The sequence below is a fragment of the Fukomys damarensis genome, unplaced genomic scaffold, assembly GCF_012274545.1.
Source record: "Fukomys damarensis isolate Sample0158 unplaced genomic scaffold, DMR_v1.0_HiC HiC_scaffold_31, whole genome shotgun sequence".
Taxonomy (NCBI): Eukaryota; Metazoa; Chordata; class Mammalia; order Rodentia; family Bathyergidae; genus Fukomys; species Fukomys damarensis.
In genome coordinates this window covers 11,638,546-11,654,321 of record NW_022900943.1, presented here as the reverse complement: position 1 = coordinate 11,654,321, position 15,776 = coordinate 11,638,546, and the positions used below count along the sequence as shown (strand labels likewise).

The 15,776-nt window shown below is 43.0% G+C and overlaps 1 protein-coding gene across 1 annotated transcript in view; it reads right to left on the bottom strand.

Annotated features, from left to right (window-relative positions):
- Gldc (glycine decarboxylase) overlaps positions 1-15,776 on the bottom strand; it is a 112,908-nt gene that overhangs the window by 64,792 nt on the left and 32,340 nt on the right. Inside the window, exon 3 of the mRNA XM_010610691.3 lies at positions 8,402-8,537. Coding sequence (XP_010608993.1) covers positions 8,402-8,537 — 136 coding nt within the window. The remainder of the gene's footprint in view (positions 1-8,401; positions 8,538-15,776) is intronic.

Below are 15,776 nucleotides of genomic sequence, written 5' to 3'. Positions count from 1 at the left end.
AGTTTTTGGTGATTTATTTATTGCTTTGATTTCATTCTCCAAGCCCTTCTCCTTTCTGTGCTGTTCTGCTAACCATACTCAAGATATTTCCATTTGTTTGTGTTGTCTTTCCTAAAGAGTTTGAAATCAGTATCTTCTGAACTTGTTTTTGTTTCACATATCTGGTCTTTGAGGGGGAGTGGGGCAGACAGGCTGTCTTAGCAAGCAGGACAAAGACGAGCTTCTCCAGTAATTTCCTGCAGTTTTAATTGGCATAACGTGTGTGTATGTACGCACCACAGAGTAAGTTTTGTTTCAGTAATTCCTTGAACAGCTTAGCTTATAAATGTAAATTTGCCAAATTCTAGGTGGGTGGTACATAGGAATGAATGAAACATATAATATATGGCATACATAAGCAACTAAAAGGGGGATGTGAGCAGAAATGCTCACAAAAAAGGTGTGGTCATTAGCAGGCACAATCAGATCGGCAAGACCTTCACACCCGGCAGCCTCCCGCCATGCGCCTGGATGCCTGAACTTGTAAAACATTCCCTTTGCTCAGAACTGTTTGCTACATGATGTGTAGACAGATACAGAGAAGAATATGCACATGCTAACTAGTCCATCTGAGAAACAGGAACGATTTAATAAATTCACAGGGAAAGGTCTACAATATACAAAGAGCAATGTTTGAAAACAATTCAGCACAGTACTGAATGTAATGGGAAAAAATGAGCAAAAAACTCAGTGTCCACTAAAAGGGGAATGGTAGAGCAAGGCATGGTGGTATCTGTCTGCAATACCAACACTTAGGAGTATGAGGCAGAGGATCGCTCTGACTTCAAGCCCAGCTGGGGCTACACAGCAAGACCCTGTCTCAAAACACTAAAAAGTGCTTATGCTGTATTAATTTTTTTGTTTTGCTTTTGTTTCACAGTGCCAGGGACTAAATCCAAGACTGTGTGCATACTAGGCAAATGTTCTACCACTGGGCTTCATCCCCAGCCTGCTATATTAATTTTATACTAAAATATAAAATACTACAATGCCATTTTTATAATTTTGTAAAATCAAATAAGTAAAATTTAAAGACATCTTCTACCATTACTAACCACCTTTTGTATGTCTAACTTTTTAATGATAATGGTATACATGTTCACTGTAACAAGATTTTAAAAACTCCAATAACTTTTTTTTTTTGGTACCAGAGATCGAACTCAGGACCTTGCACTTGCAAGGCAGGCAGTGGCACCGAGCCAAATTCCCAGCCCTCCAGTATTGAAAAAAAACAAAATTACTATAATCCCCAAACTTCAAGATAACTGTAATCGGGACCTTGAAGCTGCACCTGCAGATGCTTGGAGGGTAACTGACAGCAGGATAAGGCCGGGCAGCTCTGCCTTCATTTCATCTGTTTCCCTCAGCACCTTCAAACTGTCAGAGCCTTGCTCAGCTCTGCACACAGGCATGCTCACCACTGAAGGGGTGGCTGCATTGAAAGTTTACTAGCCCTCAACATTCCTAATCTATCTCATCCCCTTCAAGACTGAGGACATAAAGATAAGATTCACCACATTTTCAGGATAGAGGGACATCCAATCACAATGCCTGAAAGTCTTCAGCCATTGTCCTAAACTTGGAATCACCTCAGATTCCAGGCAAGCAGAACCACATCAGGCGGCCACTGCCCCAAGCAGGAGCCATCATCCCCCCAAGAGTAAATTTAGCCGCAGCTAGGCAGTCATGTCACCTCCAATGGGAACCCAAATCAAGCAAGATTACTCTCCCAGGACCTCACCAGCCCTGACATACTGATCAGCCAGCCCCAACCAAGTCTACTGACACTGCAATCCCCAATTGTAAAACAGCGGAGCCTTGCCTTTCTTTTTCTTTTTTTAAGCAAACCAAAGATTCATTTACTATGAGAATTTGGGAGTAGCCGGGCGTGGTGGCGCACCACCATAATCCCAGCACCCAGGAGGCTAAGGCAGGAAGATCACTGTGGTGAGTTCGAGACCAGCATGGGCTACACAGCGAGTTCCAGGTCAGTCTCAACTACAAAGTGACACCCTATCTCAAATCCCCCCCCAAAAAATTTGGGAATCATTTAAGATCGAACCCCTAACACATAGCTTACAAAAGTAATTTCTTATTGGGCCGGGGATTTAGCTCAGTGGTTCTGCTGCCTGCCTTGTAAGCACAAGGACCCAAGTTTGATCACCAGTACCAATAATAATAATAATAATAATTTCTTCTTTATGTTTTGATACTTAATTCTGTCACATTGTAAAATTTCATGTTTTAGGGTCACAAGCAACCTAGTAAACATTAGAGATGACAATAACTTTCACTGGTAGCGTTAGGCGAGCATTTGTGTCTGTTCTCTTTTATAGAAAAACTTTTATTTCAAAAGTGAATTTTGCCTTTCTTTTTCCTTGCTTACAAAACCCCAGTCTCCACCAGCCCTCCAAGGTGGATCTTCAACTTGTGCTTCCCACATGGCCACACTGAAGCTCCTTTCCTGCCCTTCATGACTGCTGTCCCCCTTGATGGGCATTATTATGTGCTCAGAGCTGGCTCGGAGCACCTAGCAGGAGAGTGCCGCTACTCGAACATCCTTGCCTGAGGAGTCTGTGCTCCTCTATTGGGGGTAGGCATTGCCAGCTTTGGAAGGGACACACAAGAGTGGCATAAGAGCTGTGAGGGAGGACAGGGACACCTGCTGGGGCAGCACGGTGGTCCTCACACCCTGAGGTCAGCAGGGTACAGGTGGGCCAGGCTGGCCTGTTGGAATCCCTAGGGGGAGTGCTTTTGCCCTAAAAGCTCCGCTGACATAACTACAGCTAGCATTCAGGTACATTTTCTTTCCATTTTTCTTTCTGTATCACAGCTATATTTGCAAGTGAAAGCAGGATTATATTCTAGGTATAGTTTCCTATCCTGATTTAAGTTTAATATTACTTTTAAAGTTAAGATTACTAGTAAACCAATTATCAAATGTCATTCGATTAATTTGGAAAATGGAAGCCAACAAGACTGTTCACAACATCATTTAGTTTATTACTATATGAATGAAGATCTGGTGGCTGAGTTGCAGGATAAATTTCTTTCCTTTCCTTTTTTTTTTTTTTTTTGGTACCCGGGATTGAACTTGGGTCCTTGCACTTGTGAGGCAGGCTGAAATTGAAAGAATAGTATGTCTTTGCATCTACAAGGACATAAATTTTTATGCCATATTTTGAAAGGGTTTTTTTTGGCATGTACTCCCTGAAGCTACAGCAGCCATGAAATGCTGCAAAGTGTTCATCAGTAGTCATGTATTCAGATGGTGTGTAAATTCCTTAGCAATTACTCACAAATCTGTCAGACAATGACCTGATGGGCAGCCACCTGATCAGTTCTTTTCCTTGGTGGGTGGTTTTGTCATCAAGCCTCAGGTAATTTTGAAGGAAACTAAATCTTCTCAGTGTCATTGTTATTCTGCAAACCTCAAGCCCACACCCATCTCTTTTCCGTGTCATTTACACTCCTGCAGTTACCATGAGAAAGCCCTGCAAAGTACAGCAGACCTATGAATGCTTTCAGTTCAGCTGTGAGGTGTCATAATAAATACATTTCTGAGTATGGCTATTGGTGCATACAGAACGTTTTACTTGTATTTCAGTCTTTGTGTATTTCACAACATCTTGTAGCATTTCATCTGTTACAATTTCCAACATTGAAAGGCAGTGCTGGCATTCTGTCCAATAGGTTTCACCCTTGCCACAGTCCTCACTATATTTTCAGACCTAGTTCTAACATGGGATTGTTCCATTTGGTTGCATGACCATTTTGCAACATTTCTACTAGTCAAATACGCACTCATATTGCTGTTTTCTTTCTCATCTGCATTCCCTTTGTCTGTGTCAATTGATTCTGCTCCATTTTATTATCACAGAAACTTTGGCTAACATGGCCAATGTCAAAATCATCATCATCATCATCATCTTCCACCCGTACCACTCGTTATGAAAACATGTATTTTACCATAATGGATCATCATCTATGCATGAGTAATCTGAGGATTCACTTTTGACCTCCTTTAATATTTGCAACTCTGGTTTTTCATGTGCCATTGTGCTGAACTATGGTACTTCTACAGGAAAAATCAAAAGAAAACTTTCCTTAAAACAAATCCTAGAGTGGCATGGGTGTATTATACTCAGATAATCATACACAAATTTAGGGGGAGCCTGAAGGAGGTACAAATCCTGGTTTGACACTTCTGCAAAGCTGTACACACCGTGCTGTTCATTGTATCAAATGGGTAACACAAAGATTACTTCCTGTATCCCTCAGGGAAAGATACTGAAATGAACAGCAGCCTACTATTATACTAAAATAAACATTTACAATAGAAAAGAGAAGGTTTTTTGAAAATGAGTGTTATGCTTGTTGGGTTTAATTAATGTTAATTCTCACTGTTAAAGGCAGAGAACTTTAAATGTGAGGTTTTTTAAAGCATGACAATCTATAATCCCACTCTTTTTACTCTTAACTGTTATAGTGTATATGTTTTTTACCCCACTAAAATAAAACAAGTATTAATGCTCTTAACAGTGGTCCATTAAAGGACTCTTAGATCAGTGAGTCACAAGCATGAGACAATAAATCAATATTCTTTTCTGGAGAAAAATGCTACCCTAGTGTCTGCCACCTTGTGTACAGGAGTTGGCATCAATTAGATAAAACATTTTGATTAAGAATATTGTCTAGGGCCAAGAATTTAGCTCAGCTCAGAGGTGCTGCCACCTGCCTCACATGTGTAAGGTCCCAAGTTTGGTGCCTGGTACAAAAAAAAAAAGAATAGTGTCTATGGAGTGATGTGGGAAAGAGGGGTAAGGGGATATAAAAGGAATTAAGATGTGTTATATCCACGTACCAACTCCCCATGAGGAACGTAGGAATGTAATTATTACGGACTGCAAACACATGTGGGCGGGGTGGGGACTAAGCATGGTGGCACATTCCTATAATCCCAGCACTGAGGCAAGAGTATCACCGTGAGATCAGGGCCAGCCTGGGCTACATAGTCAATTAAAGGCCATCCTGAACTGTGTAGTGAGAGTGAAACTCTGTCTTAAATCAACAATAATGACAACAACAAATGTGGAAATTGAGGAAAATAAGATGAAAACTGGCACTGAATTGGGATTAGAGGTATTAGTGTGAACTCATATCATTCAGTATATATAGATATACAAATAAGTAGAGAAATAAAATAGCGAATATAAAAAATAAAATAAAAAAGAAACTTATGGGGATAAAAGAAAATTACCTTTGGGACTGGGGGTATAGTTCTGTGGTAGTGCACTTGCCTAGCATGATGAGACCCTGACTTCAATCCCCAGGCCCACACACACACACACACTCACACAAATCTGATCTGTAATGTTTACATCTCAACTAATTCTTCGCTCCTACTTCTAAATACATGTTAATATATATAGAAGTATGTTCATATCGAAGAAGGGTTTTAGTTCTGCTCAAACAGGATGCCTAATATATTCAACCAGCAGTAATATTTATTCCAAAGCAATCAGTCTTTGCTATCATCCTTGGCTGTGACTTTCTTTTGGAATAGAGAATGAGGGAGGTAGTAGGGATTTGCGGGAGACAAAGATCCATATGAGACTCTCTCATTTCAATCCTGGTGCCAAAACTTTACAAAACGGAAAGCCACAAAGATAATACCCATGTTCTGGTATTAGTTACTGATGTTATCAGCAGTTGAAAACTTGGAACAGTGGCCTCACAAAACAAATTCTGGACCTGGTATAATCTTCTAAGGGCTCAAATATTTGTATTCTTTCAAGGCTATGTTGCCCATTTATTTTCACCTCACGTCACCGGAATTTGTTGGCTCCATCTCTATGGAAACCATTTAGAAGGGTGATAATGTGAGGTCCCCACCCCCATGTGTCCAGCGACCCCCTATCAGAGCTGGCCTCAGTCAGTATCTCTCTGGCTCAGATCAGCTTTTGAAGAATAAAAACAATATTTAAAATGCAGCCCAAAACAGAGGCTGAAAGGCACAGAATGACACTGTCTTCCTCTCAAAACACTGGCCACTCCTAAGTAAACGACCACATCCGCTCACAGCCAAGGAGCCCTACAGAGAGTATGCCGCACGGCTCCAAGAGCACAGCTACAGCTATAGGCCGGGTCCGAGGCAGCCCATGGCTGCAGCCTGCTTGCTGGGGCCTCATAGACTTTGCTTAGAAGGGAGACAAGAAGCGGGGTCCACATTCTGAAATCAACCATGGAGTTCACCAAACTCTTCTTACCAGCACCACAGGGAAAAAAGAGGCTTTTTTTTTAGGATTCTGCTTTCCTATTCTGTCTTTTAAAAACAAGTAGAGCATACTGAGACGGAACACTGCACAGGAAGGCGGGAGACCAGCAGCACTGACAGACCCGGCTCCTACAATAGATGGAACTGTGTCTGGGACAAGGCAGAGACTCACTCCCCAGGACATCTGTGTTTACAGAGAAGCAAACAAAACATGAGAGTCCTAATCACAGCTGTAAGATTCTCAGATGTGGTACTCTTGGCACTTCAAAAGCTCCTGCTGAGGTAATCCCACTATCTGCCTCCTCCTCCGCAGCCACCCTCCTCTTGCTGAGATCAGCTCTGACTCGTGGCACTATGACCAACAATCCCCAGCCTTGTTCTCAGTCCCTCCGGGCTGCAGGGCAGCCATTCCCTCTGGCATCACATCATACAGGCCCACTAGGAATTCCGGTGAACTCTGGTGCAAACTAACCTTAAACAAATCACTAGAAATCATCACCACCTCTTCCTCTGGAAAGGAGTACACACTGATATCCTCAAACAACAGTGGATGTGGGGGCACATGTTGTGATCCCAGCACTAGAGAGGCTGAGGCAGGAGGATCCCTGTGAGTGTGAGGCCACACCAAGCTACACAGTGAGAACCATCCTCCCCCCAACCAAAAAAAAATCCCATGAAACACACACACACAAAATAGTCTTCTTCCCTTTGAGACTAAGCATCATTTGAATAAGGTCAATTCAAATATTATGACATTTTAAAATGGAGGAAAGAAAGGCCCACCACTTCCTCCTTCGTAATTAGACATTATTTCCCAGCAGTCACTGTGGGGTGATGGGGATGTCAAGGAATGTCTAAGGTGTTTCTTTCTTTGTGTTTGGTTTTGGAGACAGGTTCTCACTATGTAATTCAGACTGGCCTTGGACTCATTACACTCAACTCAAGGCAATCCTCCTGCCTCAGCCTTCCAAGTGCTGGAATTATAATCAATGCACCACCATGCACAGTCCAAGGTGATCTATTTAGCACTGGAATTTGTTTTAATTATTTATTTGGGGGGGATACTAGGGATCAAACTCAAGACCTTGCACATGCAAGGCAGGCATGGTACCACGACGCTACATCCCTGGCCCTGTTTTGTTTTTTTGACACAGAGTTAAGCTATATAGTTCAAGCTGGCTTTGAACTCACTATGTAGTCCTGGTTGGACTTGAACTTGAAGTAATAATGCCTTAGTCTTGAGAAAGTGCTGGGATTATAGCTACCACACACCATGCACACCATACCCATTATAGCTATGCACACACCACAGCACTCTATTTGGTTCCTTATGACATAAGACACCAGGGCAGTGGGAAACAACCGAATAGCATGGAAGTGGCCGAGGAGTTTTTCCTCAGATGCTTTCAATAGTGTTAGTCAGTGAGGGCCAGAGGGCACCAGAACACTTGAAGGACACGTGCACTCATCCTGGAGAAGCACAGCTGACCCACCTAACCGGTGAGGCAAGATGGGAACACGCAGCCTCACACACCAGGCTGCAGTCCGCTCTTACCTTCCGAGAAAAGCCTGTCCACCGCCTTTCCTAAGAAGGCGCTTGCAACAGAGCCGATGCTGTATGATCACCAAGTATCTGACACTAGGTCTCTCCACTTTCAGGGGGGCATGACCCAAATATACAGTGACAGCAGAGGGACGTGATTATCCATCACCCTAAGATCCTGTCAGAAGACAACAGGCTGAGGTTCCCACTTTAATCTCGGGTTCCCCAAAGAAGAATGAAGCCCTGAACCTGCCCACCTACAGGTTTGACATCTTGCTTAGACAGCACCGAAATGAAACTGGAAAGAGATCACCAGCATCCGGGAAGTAGAGAAATAGACTGGGAGAATAAACTGGAAGAAAGCTTCTATTTCCTCAACACTTGAGCAAGCAATTTCCAAACCAGAAACACTGGGAAGGTTCCTGGAAAAGAGACGGTGGCAGGGCCAGGGCTTTATGTGTGGGGTCTGAAACACCACGGAAGGTGGCGGAGGGAAGCATCGTGCCATGCGGCCTTCCTGGGCATCACCAGAGACACATTACCATCCCGAGTTCTCCAGCAAGTTCCGCAGGATGGGCTGTGGCACCCAGCAGTTGTAATAGCCCATCCCGATGTACGACCTCCAGATCTGGTTCTTGCTAGAAATGGCATGCAGAGTCTCCAGGATTTCATTTTCACCTGTTTGTGGGAGAGAGGGAGAAATGTCAGAGAAAATGTCTCAGAAGGGAACTCTATTTACAGCTTAAAACCTTCACTTTGTTTTTAATATTTATATGAGGGAAAGCAGTCATAACATATGAAAAATGTACTCATCCATCCAATCAACACTGACTGTTATATGTGGAAATCAGGAAAAAAAATCCCCCAATAGCACTCCATTTCTCTTCAAGGTTGGCTCTCTGTAATTTCTGTCTCACAGGTACTCCACACCGGCCTCAAACTTGTAGCAATTCTCCTGTTTCAGCCTCTTCAGTTCTGAGATTACTGGTGTGTGCCACCACTCTGGCCAGGGAAACTGACTCTTTTTCTAGCCCTTCATTTTCCAGAATTGCACAGTTTTGACACTGGAATGAGGATGCTGCCTCTTTCCAGGTCTGTTCTATTTTTATTTTTTATTCTTACTGTAAATTAAAATTCTGTCTTCTCAGTAAAATGTAGTATTTCTCTCTAAAAGTGCTTTATACTATCTGGAAGCAGGGAAGGTTAAAGTCTGTTAAAAAAACAGAACAACAACAAAACCTGGGCTGAGGATTTAGCTCAGTGACACACCTGCCTTGCAAGTACCAAGCTCCTGAGTTCCATCCCCAGTACAAACAAAACAAAACAAAACCTATGTGGTTTTTTTCTAGAATTTTTCTACTGAATTGGATATTTTCTTTTTTTTTCCTGACATTTTCTCTGTGTCACCAAAAGGGCTATTGATAGAGTTCTCTGCTAGATAAAATGGCCCAAACCCCACATCCTAAATGTCTCTTCCTGGCAGATAATAAATCACTGGGGAAACAAAGACCCAACTTTCCCACCACAAAGCTCTCCCACTTCTAGTCCTTCCAACCGGAAATTTAAACTTGCCAATGGATTTAAACCTCACCTCTGGCTGCAGCCAAACATCTACCTCCTCTATGCACCCCCTTATGACACCTTGCCCATATAAAACCTCACCCAGCCAGCTCCTCCCCACTGCTTGTGGCACCCTGTCCTCTACATCCCATCCTCTAATAAAAGTTTAGTTGGGTATTCCTGTCTCGAGCTCAATTCCCATCTTCTCATATATGAAAGGCTATTACTCAACAAGAAAAGCTATCAGTTGTAATGAAAAACACACATGCACTTTTACCAGCATTCCCATTAAGGGACTTAATTAAGTAAGAACTGCAAAGTCCATGAGGGCAGAACTTTTGAGTCATTTATATAAAAACAACAAAACAGTAGCAAAGAAAGAAATAGCATCCAACATTTACTGAGCACGATTTCTGTCAGGAATTACACGAAAGCTTTTTGTGCAGCCTGGGAAACTGAGGTTTGAAAGGGATCACTTGCCTGAGGTCAAATGGACTGAAATGAAAGGGTTACTAATCCAGTTTCTCTAACTCCAGATTCCACACTTTACCACTGCAGGTATAGCACTTCCACTGAAGGTACTTTTAGATATAAGCAACATCACGGGGTTCTTTCTCTGTTCCTCTGCATAAAGACAGACATGCTACTAAAATTCAACTGCTTAGGCAAACGTCTGGGATTCAGACACTTAACCATTTAAATTGATTTTATTGTTGCTATTTCAGAGAAAAATCTAGGCACAGCGAAATCTAAGTCAGCCTTGTAATCTTAGCTACATGGGAGGCCGATGCACAACTGTCAAAAGTTTTAGGCCCATCTGGGCAACTCAGGTCTCATCTCAAACATAAAGTAAGAAGGACTGGGGATGTCACTCAGTGGTAGAGCTCTTGGCCAGCATGTGTGACAGCCCTGTTCAATTCCTAGAACTGGGGGAAAAAAAATCTAACTCAGCAAACTGGCTAGGAAGTCGCTTTCTAGTGTTTTAACCCAACTGAATCCTCAATATTGCTCTCATTCATATTTCTTTCTCCCCAGAGAAAACACTTTTCATCCTCCACCGCAGCCACACACACACACACACTCACACACTCCTACTTAACACACTTTCACAAGAATAAGTAAAGAGAAGAAGACAGTTATATAAGTATCAGTTCTAAGAACAGATAAAATTCAACAGCATCAAGGAAGTTTAGCGTGTCTTCTTTCCAGTACAAGTTAATAAGTGAAAGCACAATAAACCAGCTTCCAAGGAGAAAAGCAAGGTCAGCATGGGTAGAAAAGATCACTCAGGATACTCAATCACCACAGATAATCTTCTTGGGGCAGAAAGATTCAGAAGCCCAGTAGGAGGTGAGATTAATTAGCAGAGCTTGGCAGGCACAGCTGGAGACAGGCAGCTTCAATTAAGATCTTGTGTGGGAAGCAAAGGTCCCTGCTCCACATTATGCCCTTGGGACAAAGGGTCTATTGTAGATAGGTAAGTTAATTAGGTATCCTGTAGGCCTGGTCAGCCCTCAAGGAGCCCATGGAGGACATTCACTGAAGGCCAGCATTGTAAAAGGAGAGAAACTACCACACCCATGTAGAACAAGGACAAATAGCATGATATTCTAAATAGTTATCCATCACCTGGGGGGATTGATTATCTTTGAAGATCCTGACCCACCCCTTAATGAATATCTTGCTCATTTCTTGTAGGCCTGCTACGGGACTTGCTTCCCCACTGCATCCCCATTTAATCAATACTACCTAAGGGACTACACTTGTTGTAATCTTATAGGTTGCTCATAGTTTTGTCCACCTTGTGATTTCTCATTGGATCAATTTTACCTAAGCGACTGTACCTGTAATCTTAGTAGTTAACTGTACTTTTATTCCACCTTGAACCCACCTCACCTTGTGGCTTTGTCCCATAAAATACCTTTGAGAAGTTGGGGGAGCAGGCAACCCATTTTCCAGTACCCCTTCCGTCTCAGACAGCTTTCTTTCCATCAATAAATTTTTCCTACTCTTAACCTCTTGTTCCTAGAATTCATTCTTCAATTTTATTTATTTTTGGGGGTGTTTTTTTGAGACAGGGTCTCACTTTGTACTTCAGGCTGGCCCTGAACTCATTATGTAGTTCAGGCTGGCCTTGTACTCAAGGCAATCCTCCTGCCTGTGTCTTCCCTAGTGCTGGAATTACAGGTGTGAGACCCCACGCCCAGCTCATTCTTGAGGATTTTAGAGAACAGGAATTCCTTTCGGTTCTCTACCAGGTTGGGGAGTTCCATCTATTTCCCCATATCAAGTCCAGGTCCCAAATGAAAAGATTTGTCAGTCAAATCAAGAGTTTAGCATCTGGAAGTCATTTCATGGAACATTTTCAAACAGGAGAATAATATGACTCTGTATCACAGAAAGATTACTCAATTATCGGTATGGGAAGGGTACAGAGGGAGACCCTGGACATGGGGACGTATGGTCAGAGGCCAGCACAGTGGTCCAAGAGGAAGGCAGATAAGCCAAGTGTGGAGAATTGAACTGTGGCTTCCCCAGACACGATACACTGAGACCCCAATCCTTGGTACTATAATTGTAATCTTATTTGGAAACTGATACAATTTGAGTGATACAATGAAATTAAACTGAGATCCTGCTGAATTGCGGCCCTCTACAGTCTGACAGAAGCAGAAACTGCAGTGAGTTATCTATAAATTGAGGATTGCCGGCAAGGACCAGAAGCTAGGACAGAGGCATGGAGCAAATTCTCCTTCAGAACTTTGTCATGGAAGCTGGGCGTGGTGGTATATGCCTGTTATCCCAGCACTTGGAAAGCTGAGAAAATAAGATCTCCAGAGTTCCAAGCCAAAGTGTGCTACACAGTGAGCCCAAGGCCAGACTGAACTACATAGTGAAACCCTATCTCAAAAAAGAACTCCATGATGGAGCCAACCCTACCACATCTTCATTTTGGACCTTCTACAGAGCAGTGAAAATAAATGCCCAAAGCATCCATAGCGAAGGGCTTTGTTATGGCAACCTTACCAAACTAATAAGGGCAGTTGGATCAGCCATTCCTGAGAGGCTGCGCTATTTGGGCTCTTTTGGTCATGCAAAGCACCCTCAGGCTCAACTCCCGCAGTCTTTGGCATGAGCTTTTCTACACCTTATTAAGATTCTACCACCTGTGGGCCCAGTGGTATAGGCAGCTACGTTAGACAGAAATTAACAGGCACAGCTGGGGATTTAGCTCAGTGGTACCGCCGATGCCTCAAAAGCACAAGGACTGGAGTTCAATCCCTGGTACAAGAAAAAAAGAAATTAACAGGCAGTCAAACAGGGCCAAGCCCTTCAGGGAGACAATGTCAAAGAGGAAAACACCTTAAACAAAAAAAAAAAGCTGGGTGTGGTGGTAAACGCCTGTAAATCCCAGCACTCTGGAGGCAGAGGCAGGAGAATGCTGTGAGTTCAAAACCAGCCTGGGCTACATAGTGAGTTCCAGGTCAGTCTCAACTACATAGTGAGATCCTGTCTCAAAAAACAAAACAAACAATAAAAAAGAGCATTGAAATTGTGGCTAGAGGCGCAACTGAAAAGGCAAGGCCTTGAGATTAAAATCACAATGGTCAGACTTGCATACTTTCCTAAGGGATGAATGAAAACTGGAAATTATATTGTAATGAAACCACCCAGTCCTTTGAATCACTACAGACATCAGTCGCTCAGCTGGGTGGCCAGAGCATCCACAAGCTCTCCCCAAATCGCCTTTCCATGCACTCTTGCTCTGTGACCTGCTTCCCTGGTAGATCAACATCAGCTAAGCAGCACTACTCGTGACCTTAATACTTATAATTTGGCCCACATGTGTACCCACTTCATAATTTTAGTCAGTAAAATATTCCTCAAAACATGACCTCTGTGGCCACTTTCAGGTCCCCTCCTGTCTCTTGAAATCTTTCCTATTCTTAACTACTGTTGTTCCTTAGAATTCATTCTTCCATTGGGAAGGACACGAACTTGGGTGTATCTGACATCTAGCAGGTTGGAGGTTATATTTTCTCCTATATCAGTGGAGCATGCCTGTAATCACAGCACATGGGAGGCTGAGGCAGGAAGATCGAAGTTAGAGCCTGCCTAACCAACTTAGCAAGACCCGTCTCAAAATGTAAAAAAAAGTTAGGGATGAAGCTCCATAGGAAGGCCCTGGATTCAACCTCCAGAACCACCAAAAAACAAAATAAAACATAAGTACACAAACAACCCATCAGCTCAGAGTATGTCCGTCCTATCTTTTTGTTCCTGCTTTCCTTTTTCTTCCTGCCCTGCTTGCTTGCCTTCCTTCCTTTTAATTTTAGCTAAAAGGAAAGCTGTTTTAAACCCTCTCACCCACAGGCCCAAGAAAGCCAGTGCTACATACTGGAGTATACTGCAAATCAGTCCGAAAAAGGCAGTGATTTCCCGACAGCTCCTCAGTGTGACCCGTGGATGTCAGAGCCAATCATATCCAGCCCAGGGATCTGCCCTGAATCCTGCTCACTCATTCCCAGCCCAAGGTGGGGGCAGCAGTGGACACCTGCAGTCAGGTGGTTCTGCAACCACTGCACTGAGATAAATCGTGTTTAACTGTTGCAAGCTTGGAGAAAAATAACCTGGTGGTGGTGGACATAATGACAAACAGTTATGGTAAAAGTCACAAAGACTTAGATCTGAGGTTTTCACAGTCATGGTGCCAACAGGATTCTTCCTTCACCAGACACTTGCTATGATTTACTTCCCCATTTGATGCCCCCTTAATCAACATTACCTAAGTGACTGCACTTGTTATAATCTTATTAGCCGACCAGAGTTTCATCCCACCTCATGATTTCCCATTGGGTTCAATGCCTAAGCAACTACACCTGTAATCTTACTAGATGACTATGGTTTTGTCCCACCTTCCACCTTCCACCTGCCTCACCTAGTGGCTCTGCTCAATAAAGCACCCTTGAGAATGGGGGTCGGTGGGTAAACCACTTTCTGGCCCCCCCACCTCTCTTAGACAGAAGCTTTCTTTCTCTGAATAGTTCCAACGCTTTTTTTTTTAATATTTCCTACTCTTAATCTCCCTTGTTCCTAGAATTCATTCTTTGATTTTACAGAACATAGACTCGGGGCGTCAGACATCTAACAGGTCATATGTAATACTTGCCCTATATTATTTGGAGGTCCATGGAACATATAAGCTCATATCCACCTTGTGATCTTCCATCGGATCAATATTATCTAAGCGACTATACTTTTCATCTTAGTAGCTGACAATAGTTCTGTCTCACCTGGAACACATCTCACGGTGTGGCTTTGCTCTATAAAACTACCTTGAGAAGTGGGGTCTGCAGGTAACCCACTCTCCAGACCCCCTTCCATCTCTTAGACAGAAGCTATCTTTCTCTCAAGAAACATTTCTTACTCTTTGCTTCCATTGTTCCTAGAATTCATTCATCGATTCTATAGGACACAAACTTCATGTACTGGACATCTAGCAGTTTAGGAGTTATAATATTTCCCTAATATTATCTGGAGGTCCATATATCATCCCTGTATTATACATCCTGTGTCAATAAGATACTGGGCAGGGGAAAGGGAAAGAAAAAAATGAAAAAAAAAAAGGAAACAAAGCTTGTGTATATGAGGGGTGCAGGGGATGAAGGGAGGGCAGGAGAATGGGAAAAAATAAGACCAAGATATGTCACGTACAGGTACAAATTCCCAGTGATGAATGTGATCATAATGTATACCTAAAATGCACCAATAAAGTTAATTAAAAAAAAAGATGCTATCCTTCTGCTGCCTTTAAAAATCTACTGCCATCGCTTCTCGGCCTTTTGGCTAAGATCAAGTGCAAAAATCTACTGCCCTTAGCTGAATGTGGTGGTGCATGCCTGCAATCCTAGAACCTCTGAGGCTGAAGCAGGAAAATCATGAGTTTGAGGCCAGACTGGACTAAACAGTGAAACCCTGTCTCAAAAAAACAACCAAAGAAATCTACTGCTCTTCTTCCATGAGGAGGTGCTTGAATGCGTCATTCTGATTTTGCCTGTAGAACTTTAAAAGTTCTCTCTTTACTGTGCTTTTCTGTTCTACTGCCAAGTAGCAGCCCCAGCTGTGTGCTAATCCCCACTGATAGGAAACAAAGATCCTATTAAGGATCTGCAATGGAGGCCCCCTCCTAAGGAGGAAGAGACAAGTGCACAGGTCTTCCAAGGAAATGGGGAGGTTAGGACCTCTGGAAGCAGGACACCACCCCACTTCCTGTCAATTGGGTCCACAAACCCAAATCCTCAGGCCCAGGCTAGAGGCTAAACGGAAAGTCTCGCAGAAGACAAACTGGAGCCCTCT